A 17,744-nucleotide genomic window follows, 5' to 3' on the forward strand; every position below is an offset into this window, starting at 1 on the left:
TCTCAGACACACACACTGCATCTCAGACACACACACTGCATCTCAGACACACACATTGAGCATCTCAGACACACACACTGCATCTCAGACACACACTGAGCATCTCAGACACACACACTGCATCTCAGACACACACACTGAGCATCTCAGACACACACACTGCATCTCAGACACACACACTGCATCTCAGACACACACATTGAGCATCTCAGACACACACACTGCCTCTCAGACACACACACACATACACATGAACTTTAACAAAAGTGTTTTTAAAGTATATTAAGCTGCATGTGGCGGCTCATGCCTTTATTCTCAGTACTTAGAAGGCAGAGGAAGGTAGGTCTCCATGAGTTTGAAGCCAGCCTAGCCTATATAGTAAGTTCTAGGCCAGAAAGAGTTAACCAGTGAGACTCTGTCTCAAAAGACAAAACAGAACCAAACAAACAAATGAAAAAGAAAAAAAGTGCTCGTGGTTAAAATTAACCTTACCTGTTTCTTTGCCCCTTTCCCCAAGGTGGCTACTAGAAAACTGGAGTTTCACATGTGCTTGCCATAGATTTCTCTTAAGCCCTCCAATTCATGGCCCTCCAGGGCCTTGTCTACCTTCTGGAGCTGTCCCTGCTATCTGGATCTGGGTAGGCTGAAGGGGAGACACCGTCTTGTTGGGGATCAAGGAGCTGAGAGTAGCTGTCCCCACGGAAGCTGGCATGCAAGAAGAGTAATGTTGCAAGCGGCACTCATCTTGAGACCCCTTCACTGGTAATGGGGAGAAGAGGGAACCTCGGGCCAAGAGACTGTGGTAGTTTGAATGTAACTGGCCCCCATAATCTCATTGGGAGTGACACTATTAGGAGGTGTGTCTTTGTTGGAGTGGGTATGGCCTTGTTGGAGGAAGTGTGACACTGTGGGAATGTCTTTGAGGTTTCTTATCCTCAGCACACTGCCCAGTGTCTATGTCAGCTTCTTCCTGTTGCCTGCACGATGTAGGCTCTCAGCTCCAGCTCTGCCTGCACGCCGCCATGCTCCCCATCATGACGATAATGGACTGAACCTCTGAAACTGTAAGCGAGCCACCCCAATTAAGTGTTTTCTTTATAAGAGTGGCCGTGGTCATGGTGTCTCTTCACAGCAATAGAAACCTTAACCAAGACAGAGACAGACACAGTTCTTGCAGCTAGATGTCAAAGCCAGGGCTTGATCACAAGGACTAAGCAGGGCGCTCTGTGCCCTGCTAAACATGTTGGGTAGGAGTCATGACTAGAGAGCCCAGAGAAGCAAGTAGACAGGGTTCTCATCCTTCCCAAAGTCACCCCCAGGGTGTGACCCTCCCCAGCACCCTGTTCTCCCCTCCCACTCTCGTCCCAAGCACTTCCTGTGACCTAGGAACCAGGGTGTCCCGCAGGCCAGGCTCTTCTCCAGCTGCAGCCCTGTGTGTAAGACTAGCAGAAGACTCAGGCTCAAGGTAGAAGGCAGATAAGGATGAGCAGAGATTCCCAGTGGTCCTGTACCCCACCCTCCCCTAACCCAGCACCAAGGTTGTACAAGCAGCAGGCTATCCTGGCTAAATCCACCTCTGTCCCAATGCTTGATCCACTAACTCACAAAAACAGGTCAGAGTGCTGGTGCAGCCCTCAATAAAGCCAGCTTCCCCCACTTACACATAGGGCAGGCTCTGTTTGCCATGCAAACAGGACAAAGTCCAGGTTACCTGTCCCTATGAAGCAAGCCCTACCTTGTCACTGGCTGGTTTTGTTTTTTTGTTTTTGTTTTTGTTTTTTGATTTCTTTTTAGACAAGTTTTCTCTGTGTAGCCCTGGCTGTCCTGAAACTCACAGGCTGGCCTCGAACTCAGAGATCCACCTGCCTCTGCCTACTAAGTGCTGGGATTAAAGGTGTGTGTCACTACTGGTGAGCTGTCATTGGCCTTTTAAAGCATGGACCACCTTCACATCTTCAGAGGTCAGTGAACAGTGGTCATTACCATCCTGCTGAAGTTTGGTCCTTGTTTCTAGCAGAAAAAGAGGTGCTCACTGACATTGTAGGCCCAGGGACTCCACATTTAGTTCCTTTACAGGCTTTCCTGAAGATTTGGTTTGATAAGCCAGGAACTCTTTGGAGGCAAACACTTGAACAGGAGAGAAACTATGACACACATCTTACAAAGGTTTGCCTGAATGCCAATGAAGGCCTGGGTTAGCTCTGGTTAAAAACACATACGCATACATGTCCACACCCTCTATCATATGTCAAAGCACATGCTATCTTTAAAAAGAGTCTCCTTTTAAACATTTACTTGTGGGACTGTAAAATAGCTTAGTGGGTAAAGGTGTTTTGCTGACAAATGGGATGACCTAAGTTTGATTCCCCCAGGTTCACATGGAGGAAGAAACTGACTCCCACAAGTTGTCCTGGCCTCCATACATGTGCTGTGGCGTGTATGAGTTCCCTGATAAGTAAGAAGTAAAAAAAAAAAAAACAAAAAAACCAGATAATTCTATCTAATACCTGCTTCTCCTTCCCAGACACTCATTTTCCATTTCCAGGCAGGGGGCTGTGGAGAAATCAACTGAGGACTTTCAGGAGTGTCTCACTTGCTCAGACTCCCTCCCGAGGGGCCAGTGAGGGCTGTGTGAGAGAAGAAAAGGGAGACCCATTCTGTTTCTACTAGATACCAGTGAGGCACTGTTTGGTTTATTAGATATAAGGAGCCAGAACTGAAGCCAAAAGCGGGGGAACTACCCTCCCATTGCAGGTTAGAACCCCAGTGAAGTTTGGGGGCAGTTCCTCACACGTGGCTCCCAGGAACTTCTGGCTTCCTCCAGGTCTCCAGCCTTCCTTAGGCCACTCCAGCCTTCATTCCTTCCTTTGGGAGGGACCCACAAGATCATCCCTAGTGAAACCCAAGTCTTTCTGTCTGCAGCGAAACAGTACTAAGACAGACGGCAGGACGCTGTTTGCTGTGTCTGCTTACCAGCTGGGAAGCAGAACCCAGACTCAGTACAAAGACCTTTCACCCAGATACAAGACACAACAGGCAACTCAAAGCATAACAACTAACACAAATGTTGTGTAGACCAGAGGCTACAAACTCAAACGGTACTATGAGTGAGGTGCAGCAGGGATGGGTGTAGTGAGTATTCAGCTGGTCCATGACCTTGGGCTATCTGGCACCACAGAGGTGGAGCTTCATAACTTCTTAAAGAAAGAGGGGGCAGGCTCACTCTCTCTTGTGTGGAGATCAGATTGCTGCTCCCATTCACCCCAGGGCAGGAGGACAGAATGCCCACTCTCTACCTTGTTGTCATTCGTGAGTGTTCCCTAATAAATCTTTGATATCCTTTATTTCTGACTCTGGTGAATTCACATACATTCACATACAGATGGGGCTCCAAGTAGGGGCTGGAGAGGAAGGTACATCTTCCCTCAGGAAACTCCACTGATTTAAACGTGCCATTCCCTAAGTTTCAAACATGTGTAGCAAATACAAAAGATTTTTAACCCTGTAACTTCTGTCTTAGACAAACTTAAACTTCAAGTCCCTTTCTTTGATGGAATAATAAAAATCACACTGAAATATTACATAGGACTGCATAGGTCAATATCGTAACAGAGATGTAGCAGCTTCAAATACACCACTCTCCCCATTTAAAAACAAAATCAAGTCAAAATAATTCCCTCCACTAACTGAACTACCCCCCTCCCAACCTCTAGTTCATACTTGAATAAAATATTCCACTTGGGACCATTTCCCGTGGGACAACCTTGTATTTTGTTGTTGTTGTTTTGAGACAGGGTTTCATTATGGAAGAGTCCTGGCTCTCCTGGAACTCACTTTGTAGACCAGGCTGGCCTTGAACCACTGAGATCCGCCTGCCTCTCTCTCCCAAGTGCTGGGATTAAAGGCGTGTGCCACTACCTTCTTACCCTTCAACCTTGTGTTATTAAAATGATGTCTGCTTCCACCTCACACCAGGAAGATGCCATCTCTCCACACCACACTCTCTGAGAGGTAGGATCAGGCTGTGGATGATCAAGAAGAAATCAGGCATAGAGCAGGGAGGCTCACCTCCCTCTGTACTGTCACAGAAAGAGTTGAAGTTAGGACTCCAAGGGTTGTAGCTCCTCACAGGGAGCTATGCAAAGCCCAGCACAGTTGGGTATCTGCAGAGCAGAACACAGATGAATGTATGGGTCTATCCACTTCTCTCTGAGAGCTTTTCTCACATCAGGGAAAACCAAGAGGGCCCTTCCCCTCCAGGAAAAGCAGGGACGAGAGGTAACTCCCAGTTGTTTCTGCACGAATAGATGGCCTGGCAGGCTCTGTGGAGAACATAACCACTCTATGTGACTCAAAGACTCTGAGGGAAGATTCCAGAATATTTGGGCTAGGACCTGAGATCTAGTACAAGTCAGGGGAATGAATACCCCAGCACTCTGGCTTTCCCTATCCGTGGTGCTACAGGCAACTCCCAGCAAACCTTTCTGCAAAGGATTTGGCACAGTAATCAGTGTCCACATGAGGAAGACAGAGGCCCTTTTTTTCCTCACAGAATGCAAGGTGCTTTTGGTCCTGGCTCTGTAACACACAAACTGTCTTGGCTCTGGCCTGGCAGGCCCCCTCACAGTAACAGTCAGGTCTTTATTTTGGCTTGTTCTGGGAGTCAAGGTCCTAGGAAACCTAAGGGGATCTCTTCACAGAAGGACAGGGAGAAGGGATTGGCTCTTTCATTTCCCAAAACTGTCACAACTGGTATTCAGAGTAAACCAATTATTTGTGGTTGGGCCATCCTACACACTGTGAGATGCCCACTAATTGTCCCCACACAAGTTTCCAGTGTTGCCTGGAGGTGCAGCCTATCCCTGGGTGGAAAACCATTGGGCTGGGAGCCCCCTCAATCATTTCGGAAACAGAAGCCCCAGACACTGAGTGACATGTCTGCAAAGCGGTACAGCATCTCCTTGGCTCAGAGAAATGAAGGCACAGAGATACAAGATCACCACACCTTGAAAAAAAAAAACCCTAAGTGTGGAGCAGGTCCCACAGGCCTTGCTGCCTAGCTGGCAACCATGAAAGCAGCAGCCCCCAAGCAAGTGGGATCTTTAGAGTCAGTCACCATCTGCTGAGGTCAACACTGTGACACGGAGACTCACTGAGAAGGTCCAGACCCCAGTGTGCAGTATGCCCGTTAGGGCCAGTCCACGGGTCCAGCCTTCATCTTGCGTCCTTTAAGGGCCCAGGTGGCATGTGGACAACTCCATCCTGGGCTCTAGAGTCACTCCCACGGTCTTCACAGTCTCCATTGGGAAATATGGCTGTCAGTGCAAGCTCCTCCTCTGAGGCGTGGAGGTGTTCTGGAACATTCGAGAACGAAAAGGTCAAGTTTATGAGTCAATATCCAAGCACTTAAAGGGAAGAAGTTGGCCCAAAAGTTCTGGTTGGATGGCTCAGTAGGTTAAAGTTTTTGCTGCCAAACCTGACAACCCAGGTTTGAGTCCCAGGCAGGACCCGTGTGGTAGAAATAGAAAACCAACCCCCTCAAACTGTCCCGTGACCTCCATGTGCACACCATGGTGCGTACACATCAGAAATGTAAAAAGTCAAGCAAAATACTGGTCTAGAAGCATTTTTTAAAAAGGCCCACCCCTGCCAGGCGTTGGTGGCACACACCTTTAATCCCAGCACTCAGGAGGCAGAGGCAGGCGGATCTCTGTGAGTTCAAGGCCAGTCTGGTCTACAGAGTAAGTTCCAGGACAGCCTCCAAAACAATACAGAGAAACCCTGTCTCGAAAAACAAAAAAAACAAACAAACAAAAAAAAAAGGGCGCACCCCCTTTGACCCCGCAAGCCCACTTTTAGGTGTTTAAGCAAGGACATACTTGGGAGTGATCACTGTGCTCCTGCCACCATCTCATTACCAGTCTCAGGATGAAACCCAGGGCCAGTGGAGAGAAAGAAAAATCCCAGGTCCGTGATGGGGACTGTGAGCTCCTGGGCCAATGCTGACCAACTCTAAAGCGGACACCACCATTTTTATGAGAGATGATGAGTTTCCTTCCAGATTATGCTGGTTGAGTCTTGGCTTCCCCACCAACTGATCCTCAGCATTCAGAGGAGGCACAAGGCAAACAACCTAGGGTCTCTACGTATGGGGCTCTGCATTAAGACTGGGCTGGGGACGTAGCTCGGTTGGTAGGATGCTTGACTAGCACACATAAGTCCTAGGTGCAGTCCCCAGCTCCACGTCAACTGACGGTGCCTGCCTGTAATCCCATTACTTTCAAGGTGAAGGCAAACCGATCGGAAGTTCAAGGTCATACTTGGAAATACTGTGAGTTCAAAGCCAACCTATAATATATGAAACCCTATCTCCCAAACAAAACAACACGTCTAAAATTGTCAAGGAACACATAAAGAATATTCTTAAAACAAACCAAATAAAACAACAACAAAATGTTGTGCATGTAGCTCAGAGTGAGGTTGTAGGTCCCTCTCCCAGAATCACAAATAGGTGTCTTGCTTTGTATAAAATAAAAGATGTTGTATAAAATTACACACACACACACACACACACACACACACACTCAGGTCTTCAGTCTTGGTGGCAAGCACCTTTACCCACTGAGCCATCCTGCTAGTCCACTGTGTGCTCTTTTAACCCACTGTGTAGCAAGTTATCAGGCAGTGAAAGAAGGCCCCTCGGTCACTGAATGGTCAGTTTTAATAAGGGACACAATAAAAGCTTCTTTTACACCACCACTCATTGTTTGGCTCCTACTCTTTTCCTTACCTCCATTTATCAGCAAGATGGCTCCACCATGGAAACCACTCAGAGTGAGTTACTCACAGCCTTTGTGGGTCCAGGTCACCCAATATCCCTCCAGGGGCTGCTGTGGTCCCCTCCAGCTAAAATCTGCCTCTAATCTCTCTCTGTGTTTCCACAGGCTGCCATCTTTCTGCTTGTGTCTAAGACCCTGTGTCCCTGAAGGGCATCCTGGCCCCCATGTGACCCAGCTCTCCACTTCAAGGCCTTCCATTGCCATCTGCACCTCAGCCCTGAGGACCTCTGAGGGCTCTTCCTTTTCTGAATATGATAGCTGCTGGTCACCTTTTCTCAGGGCACTCAGACAACACTAGTTCCTTAACATCCATGGTTCTTCAGGGGACCCTGGCCTGCCCTGTGGATGTGGAATTCCTGTCCTACAGTTCTCTCCATGTCTTCACCAGGTTGGAGAATTCTTAGGGCAGGGACTCTGCCTGACCCAGCCTGAGCCCTACTTGGAAGGAAGGGACAGGCACTCAGTGCTCCTGCTCTTCTCAGCATGGAGAAAGTGTGTCCCCAAGGCCTCTGTACTCACTCAGGATTCGGGCAGCCAGTATACCTACCTCCAGCTGGGCCTCGGGAGGAGGTGGCGTCTCCTCGGTTCTTCCTCTGGTTCCGAGGACCCCAGGAAAAGCAAGTCAGTAGGCCAGGGAGGCCGGGTCTCTCCCAGGCACTTTCTGCTAGAAAGAGTCCAAACCCCCAAGGCAGAGGTCAGCTAGTGCCTGCTTCAAAACCAAGAGAGTTTCTTCAACGACCCAAGAGTTTCCACTCTACTGTCTGCCCTGCTTCCATCTGTCTGGCTATCGCATTTCAGGCTCATAAATTTCTGTGCCATGTGCACATGCTGGGGAAACCTTACCACAAGATGACATGAAGCCAATCGCAATGGCATGCCAGTGAGTGAATACCCAGAGAGCAGTCATTTCCCCTTCAGTTTTATCCAAACTCTCCCTTCTTCCTCACTTCCTACCTCACTTCATTTGTTTGTCCATCCATCCATCCATTTATTTTTGAGACAGGATTTCACTATGTAGCCTAGGTTGACCATGAACTTTTTCTATCCTCCTGTTTCAGCCTCCTGAAAGCTGTGATTACAGAGATGCATCACTGTGCCTTGCTCCAAACTATCTCTAAACACCAATAGATTAAATGTTTTGTTTTTGAGACAGGGTCTCATTTCTTAGCCCTGGCTGGCCTGGAACTCACGGAGATCTGTCTGCCTCTGCCTACTAGGTGCTAGGATTAAAGGTATGGGTTACCATGCCTGACTTCCAAGAACTATTGCAAAAGCTGCAAAGAAATGGATACACAAGGAGTTATAATTAACTCATAACCTTGACTCACTAGAGAAAGTTTTTGTTTTTCTACGCGTTTGTTATACATCTGCTAACGTCCCATTTTCCAGAGCGTTAATGTTATGTCAAAGCAAGGATTTGGTTGTCCATCTTGAGTGCCAGGCAGGGAGTTAGGAATGGGAATCCTGGGGTTGTTAAACTAACAAGCGAACAGTGACAAAACCATGTGGTCATTGCTGGGACAGTCAAAGACCAAAGGTTCTGAAGTGTCACTAGTGACTTTACAAACAGGAGCGAGTGTGTGGGTTTTTCAAAAGGCTACCTGAGGGAAGAGGGCCAGTCCTGAATGGAAGGGTGGAGTGAGCTACAGAAAGAAGAGAGGGGACTTTCGGGGCTGGGTGACAGCTGTGCTCACAAAACCACAGCCAGAATGAGGTGTGTCTGGGGAAAGGAGAGCTAAGAGAAGGAAGGCTTGGCGAGTTTTCTAGGTGCCAGCTCATTAGCCTGGGGAGAAGTTGTGTGAATTTCCTTCTTTCCCCAAGGCCAGGTAAGAATCCAACATTATCAGAACAAGAATATATGGGGTACTTATTTCCCTTCCCTTTTCAGGGTGCTGGAGGTTGTTCAGCCTCTAAAGAAGAGAAATTGGGGGGAGGCTAGGAGAGCCTCCAGTGAAAGAAATACATTTGACAGGCTGGCAGGTGCAAGTGTGACGTTTGGAACAGCAGATAGTGTCTACCCGATAAGAAAGGTCTGACGTCTCCCAGTGGCTGGCTAATGGCCAATAGCAGATGCCCGGAACGCCCCACCCAACCACACATTAACTCAGAAGCTCCCTAAGGTAAAGAGTCAGTAGGGAGTTGAGTAGTGCAAAGATCGCCCAGTGTCTGACCCAGCTTCACTGACAGTCCACGTTTTAACCCCACAAGCTGCTGCGCTGGGGCATCTGACCCGTCTGTGATGGAAGTCCCCGGCTGGGTGACGTTCTCACACCCGTCTCTACACTTTAGGAGAGTGTGGAAGGGAAAGGTGATCCCCACCACACATGGCAGAGGCAGCCAGCTATCAGTGACCATGCAGCGTAGGCGGGAAGCCAGGAATCACTGAGGTCACCATGGTCTCTGTCCCTCGCACCCTTCCGGACACCAGGTCACTGATTTCATGTCTGTGCCAGGAGCTGTGTCCGCCTTCCACCCTGCCACACCGAGCCTCCCGGCGCAGCTCACCCTCACCCAAAACTCCTGGGACAACCATGCCTGCACCGTGTCCTAAAGCTCGTCACCCCCCTTTCCATCTCAGTTCTTCACCATCCCCCACGCACACCACCCAAACTTTTGCACCCCGAGACATTTCCATCTTCTTCCCCTATCCCCAGTCTCCAACTCCTACATTTTTGTTCAGAGCAATCCAACCCTATCATTTACTGACCAGTTGTACCCTCGGCTCCTTTTGCCCCATCTTATAAGTAGGGATCTGGCCTGATCGACCCAACTCCCTGTCCAGAGCCAGATCACTTTAGGCTGTAAGGTCTTGTGCTAGGGATAGCGTTACTCCGGGCCTCATTTTACCTCGGTGCACAACAGAGTTGGGGTTCAACTGGCCTAAAGAGACTGAAGGCTTCCCCAGCCGCCTTCATCCTTACCCAGCCCGATCCCGCGCAGCCTCACCTGGTCGACCTGGCCCGGCAGCTTGCAGGGCCCTGCAGGCCGCCTCCTGGACCGCCAGGCTGGAGGCCGGAGAGCCGGGGCGGAAGGTGGCAGCCTGCACCGGGCCCCCCACTTGGCGGCCGAACACCGTGCGCAGTAGCGTCTCCAGCAGCTGCAGTTCCGGCGCCACCGCGTCCTCCGCTCCCGCGTCCGCTACCAGGACACCGACCAGCGCGGCGCCCTGCCGCCGCCGGCAGCGTACATCCCGCAGCATCTCCCGCAGGCGGCGGCGCGGCTCCCGAGCGGCCAGCGACGAGGAGCGGCACAGCACGAAGACAAGCGGCGAGCGGATGGCGCGCGCTGCCTTCGCCCCCGGAGCCCGATGCGGCCCGGTGACCGCCGCGGTGCACGCGCGCTCGGACTCTGCGCAGCCCTGCTTGCCCGGCTTGTCCAGTTCTGGCTCCGGCTCCGGCTCCGGCTCCGTCTCCGGAGGGAACACGGAGCGAGAGAAGTCCCGCAGTAGCGCGCGGCTCTGCTCGCGCTCCCACAGCTCGCCCACCAGCAGCACCTGCCCGCGGCCGCCCGCAGCTTCCACCAGCGCCTGGAAGGGCAGCTTGGCGGGGCTCGCCGGCTGCTGGGCCAGCGCCTCCAGCTCGCTCTCCATGCTGGCCGCCGGCTCCTCCGCGGGGCCGGAGCTCCGCAGTCTCCTCTACGGACACGCCCCCGAGGGCCGAGCTTCCCAGACCCCCTAGCTCACTGGCTGCGCCCTGAGCCCTCCTGCACCAGGGCGTTGAATATCACTCACTCACTCACTCACTCACTCACTCACTCACTCACTCACTCACTCACTCACTCACTCACTCACTCACTCACTCACTCACTCACTCATTCATTCATTCAGACACTCATACCCCGTACATGTACATACCCAGTACATACTTACTGAGCGCCTAATAGGTGCAGGCTCTTGAGGGAACTGAGTGTGAGTGGACATTAGCGTCCTCACAAAAGTACCAGCTAAAAAGAAGATGGTTTTGAATGCCGGAGCAGATCTATCTATCTATCTATCTATCTATCTATCTATCTATCTATCTATTCATCCATCCATCGTGTATGAGTGTTTTGCTTGCGTGCATATACACTGGTACCAGCGTCTGATCCCTGGGACTGGAGTTATGGATGGTTATGAGCAGTCATAGGAGTGTCCGGAACTCAACCCAGGTCCTCTGCAAAAGCAGTAAGTGCACTGGGTCATTGAACCATCTCTCTGGTCTCAGGTCCTTACCCCTCCCCAAAGAGACACATCTCACCATCCTAGGGCAGAATCCTGAGCTCCTTTAGTCTCAGTCTGGGACCACACACTTGTGCCACCATTCCTAGCTTCTGGAGCTGATGGTTATTTTGGAGGAGTCCTACAGGGCTTGGGGTTAGGGGCTGCTTTTCCAGTGGTGCACGGTTTACAACCGAGATGGAGCAGAAGCGTGGGTGAGACTGGGAGAGAGAAACGAAGCATGGAGTCCTAGTTTTCATTTCTGTTGCTGTGATAAAAATACCCTGACCACAAACAACTTAGGGAAGGAAAGAAAGGACTTATTTTAGCTCACAGCTCCTGGTCATAGCCCATCACTGCAGGGAAGTGACAGGCAGGAGCTCCAGAGGGCTGGTCACCATCACAGTCAGAGTCAGGAGCGGAGAGAAATGAACACTCTACTTTTGTATCATCACACCAAGGAATGGTGTCTCCCGCTCTCAGGCTGGATCTCCCCACATCATTTAAGTCAATCAAGATGATCCTGGCCACCCCCAGACCTGCTCACAGGCCAAGCTGACCTAGACAATACTACATTGAGACTGGCAATTAGAATCAATCATCACACCTCCTTTACCCAGCTCTCCTTTTCAACCTCTAACACTTCCTTCAAATGGACCAAGGTCACTATTTTCACAAGTACTTGTTGACTTCTGGGTACCACCTGATGTAGTGTGGGGCTGTTGTTCCCTATGGACTGGAATCTAAAGCAGTGGTTCTCAACCTGTGGGCAACCCTTTCACAGGGGTCACCTAAGTCCATCGGAAAACAACACAGCTATTTACATTATGATTCACAATAGTAGCAAAATGATAGTTATGAAGTAGCAAGGGAAATAATTTTATGGTTGGGGTCACCACAGCATGAGGAACCGTGGTAAAGAGTCACAGCCTTGGGAAAGTGAGAACCACTGATTTAGAGTTAGATGAGGGATTCTGGCACGCTCCTGTGGTGGGGTGCATGTGCAGGTGTGTATGGATCCATGTATGTGTCTGTCTGTCTGAAAGCCAGGTTAGAAGCAGGAACCCACTCCCTATGATTCTCATGGACCAGGGCAGCTTTATCCAGAAGAAAACCCTGTGAAGTGTTTTTCCTGCCCTGTGCAAATGCAGTCGCTCCCAGGCACACGTGGGTATTATTGTACACAGGAGAGGAGCCGGTGCAAATGACTTTTACATGCTATTTAACATCAGTTTAAATAGCCTCAGTGGCTTGTGTCTAACTCTTACCTTCCCCTTCCGCTCACTGCATAGTAATTGGCCCAAAGGCTGTCAAGACATTTTAATGACCATATAATTTTAATTCACCTTATAACCCCAACCCTCTCTTTTAAATACCTTCTTCCCTACCCTTTACAACTATGCTTCGGCATTATGGAGGGTTTTGCATATCCATGAGATAAATCTTTCTCGGGTACCGACTGCATGCGTGAAGCAAAGGTGTCTGAGGTGCAGCCCTTCCCTAAGCCTCGTTGTCTGCAGCTGTTTCAGCAAGTATTTGGGAAGGAGCACGTTTCCTCCCCTCCTCCCACTTCATTCTTCTTGGCTTTTCAAGACAGGGTTCCTCTGTGTATCCCTGGCTGTCCTGGACCTCAGTCTGTAGACCAGGCTGGCCTTGAATTGAGGGATCCACCTGCCTCTGCTTCCTGTGCTGGGCAGGATTAAAGGTGTGCGCCGCCGCCACCCAGCTAAGGCAGCATTTTTTTTTTTAAAGTCTGGTTCTCACTAATAGGACACTTCCTTTGCAGACCGACTCTTGAATTCCCCTGGAAGGCTGCTGTGATGTTCAAAGTGGAGGTTGGGACCTGGATGGGAAAGCCTCATGTTTAGAGATGGATGCAAGATGGAGATCCTTCACCGGGCCAGTGATGCAGTCGCTTCGCCTGTACAGACTGGGCATCCCCAGTTTTCACTGTGCCCTGTGCTGGGGAGCAGCTGTGAATGGACAAGCTCACCTCCACAGAGATGGCAAGTAGTGAGGACGGGGGGGGGGGGCTGTGCCGGGGGGGGGAGAGAAGCGCTCAGAGACAAAAATAAGTAAACACACAACAGGAAGCTCGTGGAAAGAAAATGTATAGCTTACAAGTTGACTGTGGCCCTGCTCCATTCTGAGTGCACACCTCTGACCGTACCCCAGGAGCAAACTACTGTGGAAACAATAGAAAGCCCACATGCCCTCTCCCCTGTGCAATAAAAGGGGTTAGGTTAAGAGACCATGTCACAGTTGCCCACCCCACCCCATTCCTAGCTCTCCATCCACTGTGACACCTGGAGACAGAGCAAAGCTGTACCATCCAGGAAAGGGATTAAAACACACAATGATGACACTGTGTGTCCCCTCCTTTTACTGCACGGACCATAGGACCCAACTTGTGTGAACAACAGTGGTCAGAGAGGGTGCTCAGAAATTACTGAGGCAAACCTCTCCTGGTATAGGAGGATGCACATGGGTGTGGCTAGGACCACATTGTAAGCCAGCAGAAACTGAGCCTCCATTCTTTAAGCTCCCAGAAGTGATACAAGGTGATCACTTCTTTAGGTGCAACTGTTGCTAGCCGAGGCAGCTCACATCCAGGGAAACATGAGCTCATTGGAAACAAGAATGATCTCTGTAAAGTCTAAAACAGAGAAGGCTTACAGTGCATAGAAAGTAAGTTTCACCTCAGAGTAAATACCACACTGTAACAGTGACATGCACTCAATGAAAGTATGTTGTCTGATAGATATTTGAAGGTTGTCTTACAGTTTCTGTAGCTGTGAAGAGACACCATGACTACTGTGGCAACTCTCATAAAGGAAACATTTGTTTGGGGTGGCTCACTTAGCAATTCAGAGGTTTAGTTCATTATCATCATGGTGAGACATGGCAACGTGCAGGCAGACATGGTGCTGGAGAAGGGGCTGCAAGTTAATGCATCTTGACTTGCAGGCAGCAGGAAGTGGTCTCACTTCTGTTTCACTGGGTGTGGCTTGAGCATAGAAGACTTCAAAGTCCACATCTACAAAGACACACTTCCTCCAACAAAACCACACCTACTCCAACAAGGCCACATCTCCAATAGTGCCACTCCCTTTGGGGCCTTTTTCTTTCAAAGCACCGCAGAGGTATTCAGGAAGTGGCTAATAGAGGAGATCTCTCTTCTGTAGGTTTTTGGGGAATCACTTTTTAGAACAGTGATTATTCTGTTATCATACTACCAAAATGACAGTCAAGGCTCCAGTCATCACATCTCCCTCTGAAGAGTTTGATGGTAGTACTGAAAAAGAACAAAACTCAAACATTCCATTAAGGTAATAGGGAGTTGGAGGTATGTCTCAGTGGTGGAGGACTAGCATGTACTTATTAGTACATACATACATACATACATACATACATACATACATACATATCTTTAAGAAAAGAAACCTGTGCCATTTAGTGAGGAAAGGAATGTGAATGAGTTAAAAGCTGCAGATGAGGAGGGTGCAGAGACAGTAGCTATAACTGTCAGAGAGTTTGGTACGGTTAAGAAGAAACCTTGCCTTTCACACTGAGATGATAGGAAAGGTACCTTGACCCCGGCCTATCAAAGATGCTGAATGTGGGCTGGAGAGATGGCTCTGTAGTTAAGAGCACTGGTGATTCTTTCAGAGGTCTTGAGTTCAATTCCCAGCATTCACATGTGACTCACATCCTAGCTTCAGTTCCACGGGATCCAATGTATCTTCTGGTTGCAGACATATATGCAGACAAAGCCGCCATATACATAAGCAAAATTTATTATTATTTTTGTATGAGTTCTCTGTCTGAATGTATGCCTGGATGTCAGAAAAGAACATCAGATCCCATTATAGATAGTTGTGAGCCACCATGTGGTTGCTGGGAATTGAACTCAGGAGCTTTGAAAGAGCAGCCAGAGCTCTTAACCACTGAGCCATCTTTCAGGCCCCTAAACAAATCTTTTTAAAAGAAAGTTCTAACTTGTGAAAATTCAAATTCAGTTGGACAGAGGGAGACTTCACTTAGAATACAACTAAAGGTATTCCATGATTGGGGATAACCTCCTGTGGCAGGCTGCCATTTGCTGCTAAGGAGCCCAGCTGTGGTAGAAGGGGGATAGACTACCTTTTACTATGGCATCAAGACCTTGGCATAGTCATCCACACAGTGCTGGTTTTATATGCCTGGGAAAAAATGCATGAGTTACATAATGGAGGCTTATACTAAAGTTCCAGAAAGACATGAAACCAGGCAATAAGTGGTAGGGTCATACTCCCTGCAAAGAGATCACCCAGAATGATCTCTTTAATGACAGTTTCATTAAAACTGTCAAGGTGAAGCCTTAGTTGCCAAGGGGAACTCATTTTGGAGATGCAGGACTATGGGATGTCCACCAAGCAAAGCTACAAGCACAGAGTGGAACAGGCCCAAGAGAGGCTGTGTGTCTGCAGAACCAGAGAGGTGGTGTCAGGTGACATTGTAAAGAGCCCCATATTTAGGACCTGGAGCTGAAGAACGTGCTGTTTTCCCTAGTGGGTTTCTCTAAAGCTTTGCCTGATTTTTCTTTGCTATGCCCCTACTGTGGAATAGTCCTTTACACTGTGTGACTATATGACGCTGTGATTGGTTTAATAAACAAGCTGATTGGCCAATAGCTGAACAGGATACAGTTATGTGGGAAAGCCAGACTGAGAATGATGGGATGAGGAAGGGTGGAGTCAGAGGAGTCGCTGGCAGATACAGAGGGAGCAGGAGATGAATGTGCTATGCTAATAAAGGTACCACTACACAGCAGAGAATAAATAGGGAATATGGGTTAACATAAAATGTAAGAGCTACTTAGTAATAAGCCTAAGCTATTGGCAGAGCATTTATAAGTAATATTAAGTCGCAGTATGTTTAATTGAGAGTTGTTGGAGGGACAGAAACTTCTGCCTACATGCTCCTATTTCTCTCTATTTGGAGTGGATATGTTAATTTTGTGGTATTGAATATTGGAAGTATATAATTTGTATTTTTTTATTTTACAGGGGCAAACAGTTAAGAGATTGTATGAATCTTGGAAAAGGCTTTGCACTTATATTTTTGAATAATTTGGAACTGTCAAGACTATAGGAACCTTTTTCTTCTTTTCTTTCTTTCTTTTTTTTGGGGGGGTTCGAAACAGGGTTTCTCTGTGTAGCTTCATAGACCAGGCTGGCCTTGAACTCTGCCTCCCAAGTGTTTGGATTAAAGGCATGCACCACCACCGCCTGACCTATGGGGACTTTTGAAATGGGAATGGATGCCCTTCACATTATAAGATTGTCATGTGTCTACAAAGCGTGGGATATGGGATGTTACGATTTTAAATGATGTGTTTGGATTGGAAAGTTGGGTAAAGGCCTTATTTGCAGGCCTAATGATCTGAGTTTGATCTTTCGATCCCATGAGGTGGCAGGAGACACCAGAGAGTTGTCCTCTGACTTCCACATGTATGTGGTGGCATGTATGCACCTGCATACACATGCTTGCACCTACACTCCCATGTATGTGTGCATGTGTGTGCATGTGTTCCCGTGTATGTGTGCATGTGTGCAGGCGCTCATTCGCACACGTGCGCGCACACACACACAAGAAATAGATGACATTTAATAAAGTAAATGTGCTTGGGTATAAAATTGACAAAGAATGGATTTGTAATGATTAATTCTCTGTCAACTAATCACCTGGGAGGCACATTCAGGCACATCTATGAGGGTGTTTCCAGGGAGATTTAATAGACAAAAGACCCATCCTGGATGTGAGTGGCATCATCTATTGTCTGGGGTCCTATGCAGAGTGAAAAAGTAAAAAAGTGAACTGAGTACTGGCAGTCCTCTCTCTGATTACAAATTCTTTTGTAAACTTTATTATATAAATTAAAAAAAAACCTTGCAACAACAACAACAAAAATCACATGCAGAAGTGAACAGGACCCAAAGTATATGCATCTTAATGAACTAATGAATACAGTTAGAACAGCCATTCTGAAGCTGTAGAGCTTCACATTGGATTTCACACTTGCTGCTTTTGGAATATGGAGGCAATGTGACTAGTTATCTCATGTTCCTGCTGTTCCCTATCTTGCTACCACACTTTCCCCATCACAATGGACCATGCTCTCAATCTGAGAGTCAAAACAAACCTTATAATCTTCAGGTACTTGTGTAACAAGAAATGTAATTGTGTGTGCTGGTTAGGCTTTCGTCAACAGACACATGTTAGGGTCGTCTGGGAAAAGGAACTTCAGTTAAGTAAATAGTTCTATCAGATTGGCCTGTAGGCAAGTCTCTGGGGACATTTTCTTGATTAATGATTAATATGGGAGGGTCCAGCTCTCTGTGGGCGGTGCCACAGATGGGATTGGTCTAAGAAAGCAAGATAAGCAAGCCACAAGGAGCAAGCCAGTAATCAGCTCCTGCCTCCAGGTTCCTGTTTTGCCCTCCTTACCTGACTTCCCTTGAGAATAGAGTGCAATCTGCAAAATGTTTATATAGCATGAGGAACCTACTTAGGATGTATGGCAAGCACAAGGGGTCAAAACTTCTCAGAGCCATGCCGGTGAGGCACAGCCTTTGGGCTCTCTCTCCTGGTCCCTGTTCTTTTCATCAGCTGGAATCCCTAGCCCATGCAAGGAGAAGGGAGTGCCAGACCTCTTTGTTGTGACTTCT

At 48.4% G+C, this 17,744-nt stretch overlaps 1 protein-coding gene across 2 annotated transcripts; it reads right to left on the minus strand.

The window, feature by feature from the left end:
* Window positions 1-2,658: 2,658 nt before the first annotated feature.
* Window positions 2,659-10,463, minus strand: CUNH2orf72 (chromosome unknown C2orf72 homolog). 2 transcript variants are annotated; one of them, XM_013122384.3, is made up of 3 exons: window positions 9,786-10,463; window positions 7,387-7,500; window positions 2,659-5,354 (listed from the first exon to the last, which is right to left on the minus strand). In XM_013122384.3, the coding sequence occupies exons 1-3, from the start codon at window positions 10,426-10,428 to the stop codon at window positions 5,215-5,217; spliced, it is 897 nt and encodes a 298-aa protein (XP_012977838.1). In that variant the 5' UTR covers window positions 10,429-10,463; the 3' UTR covers window positions 2,659-5,214. The 2 variants fall into 2 exon arrangements, with proteins under 2 accessions (XP_012977838.1, XP_005082610.1); XM_005082553.4 differs by having other exon boundaries at window positions 7,387-7,503.
* Between the last annotated feature and the right edge of the window lie 7,281 nt (window positions 10,464-17,744).

This window comes from Mesocricetus auratus, unplaced genomic scaffold (assembly GCF_017639785.1).
Source record: "Mesocricetus auratus isolate SY011 unplaced genomic scaffold, BCM_Maur_2.0 Super-Scaffold_100010, whole genome shotgun sequence".
NCBI lineage: Eukaryota > Metazoa > Chordata > Mammalia > Rodentia > Cricetidae > Mesocricetus > Mesocricetus auratus.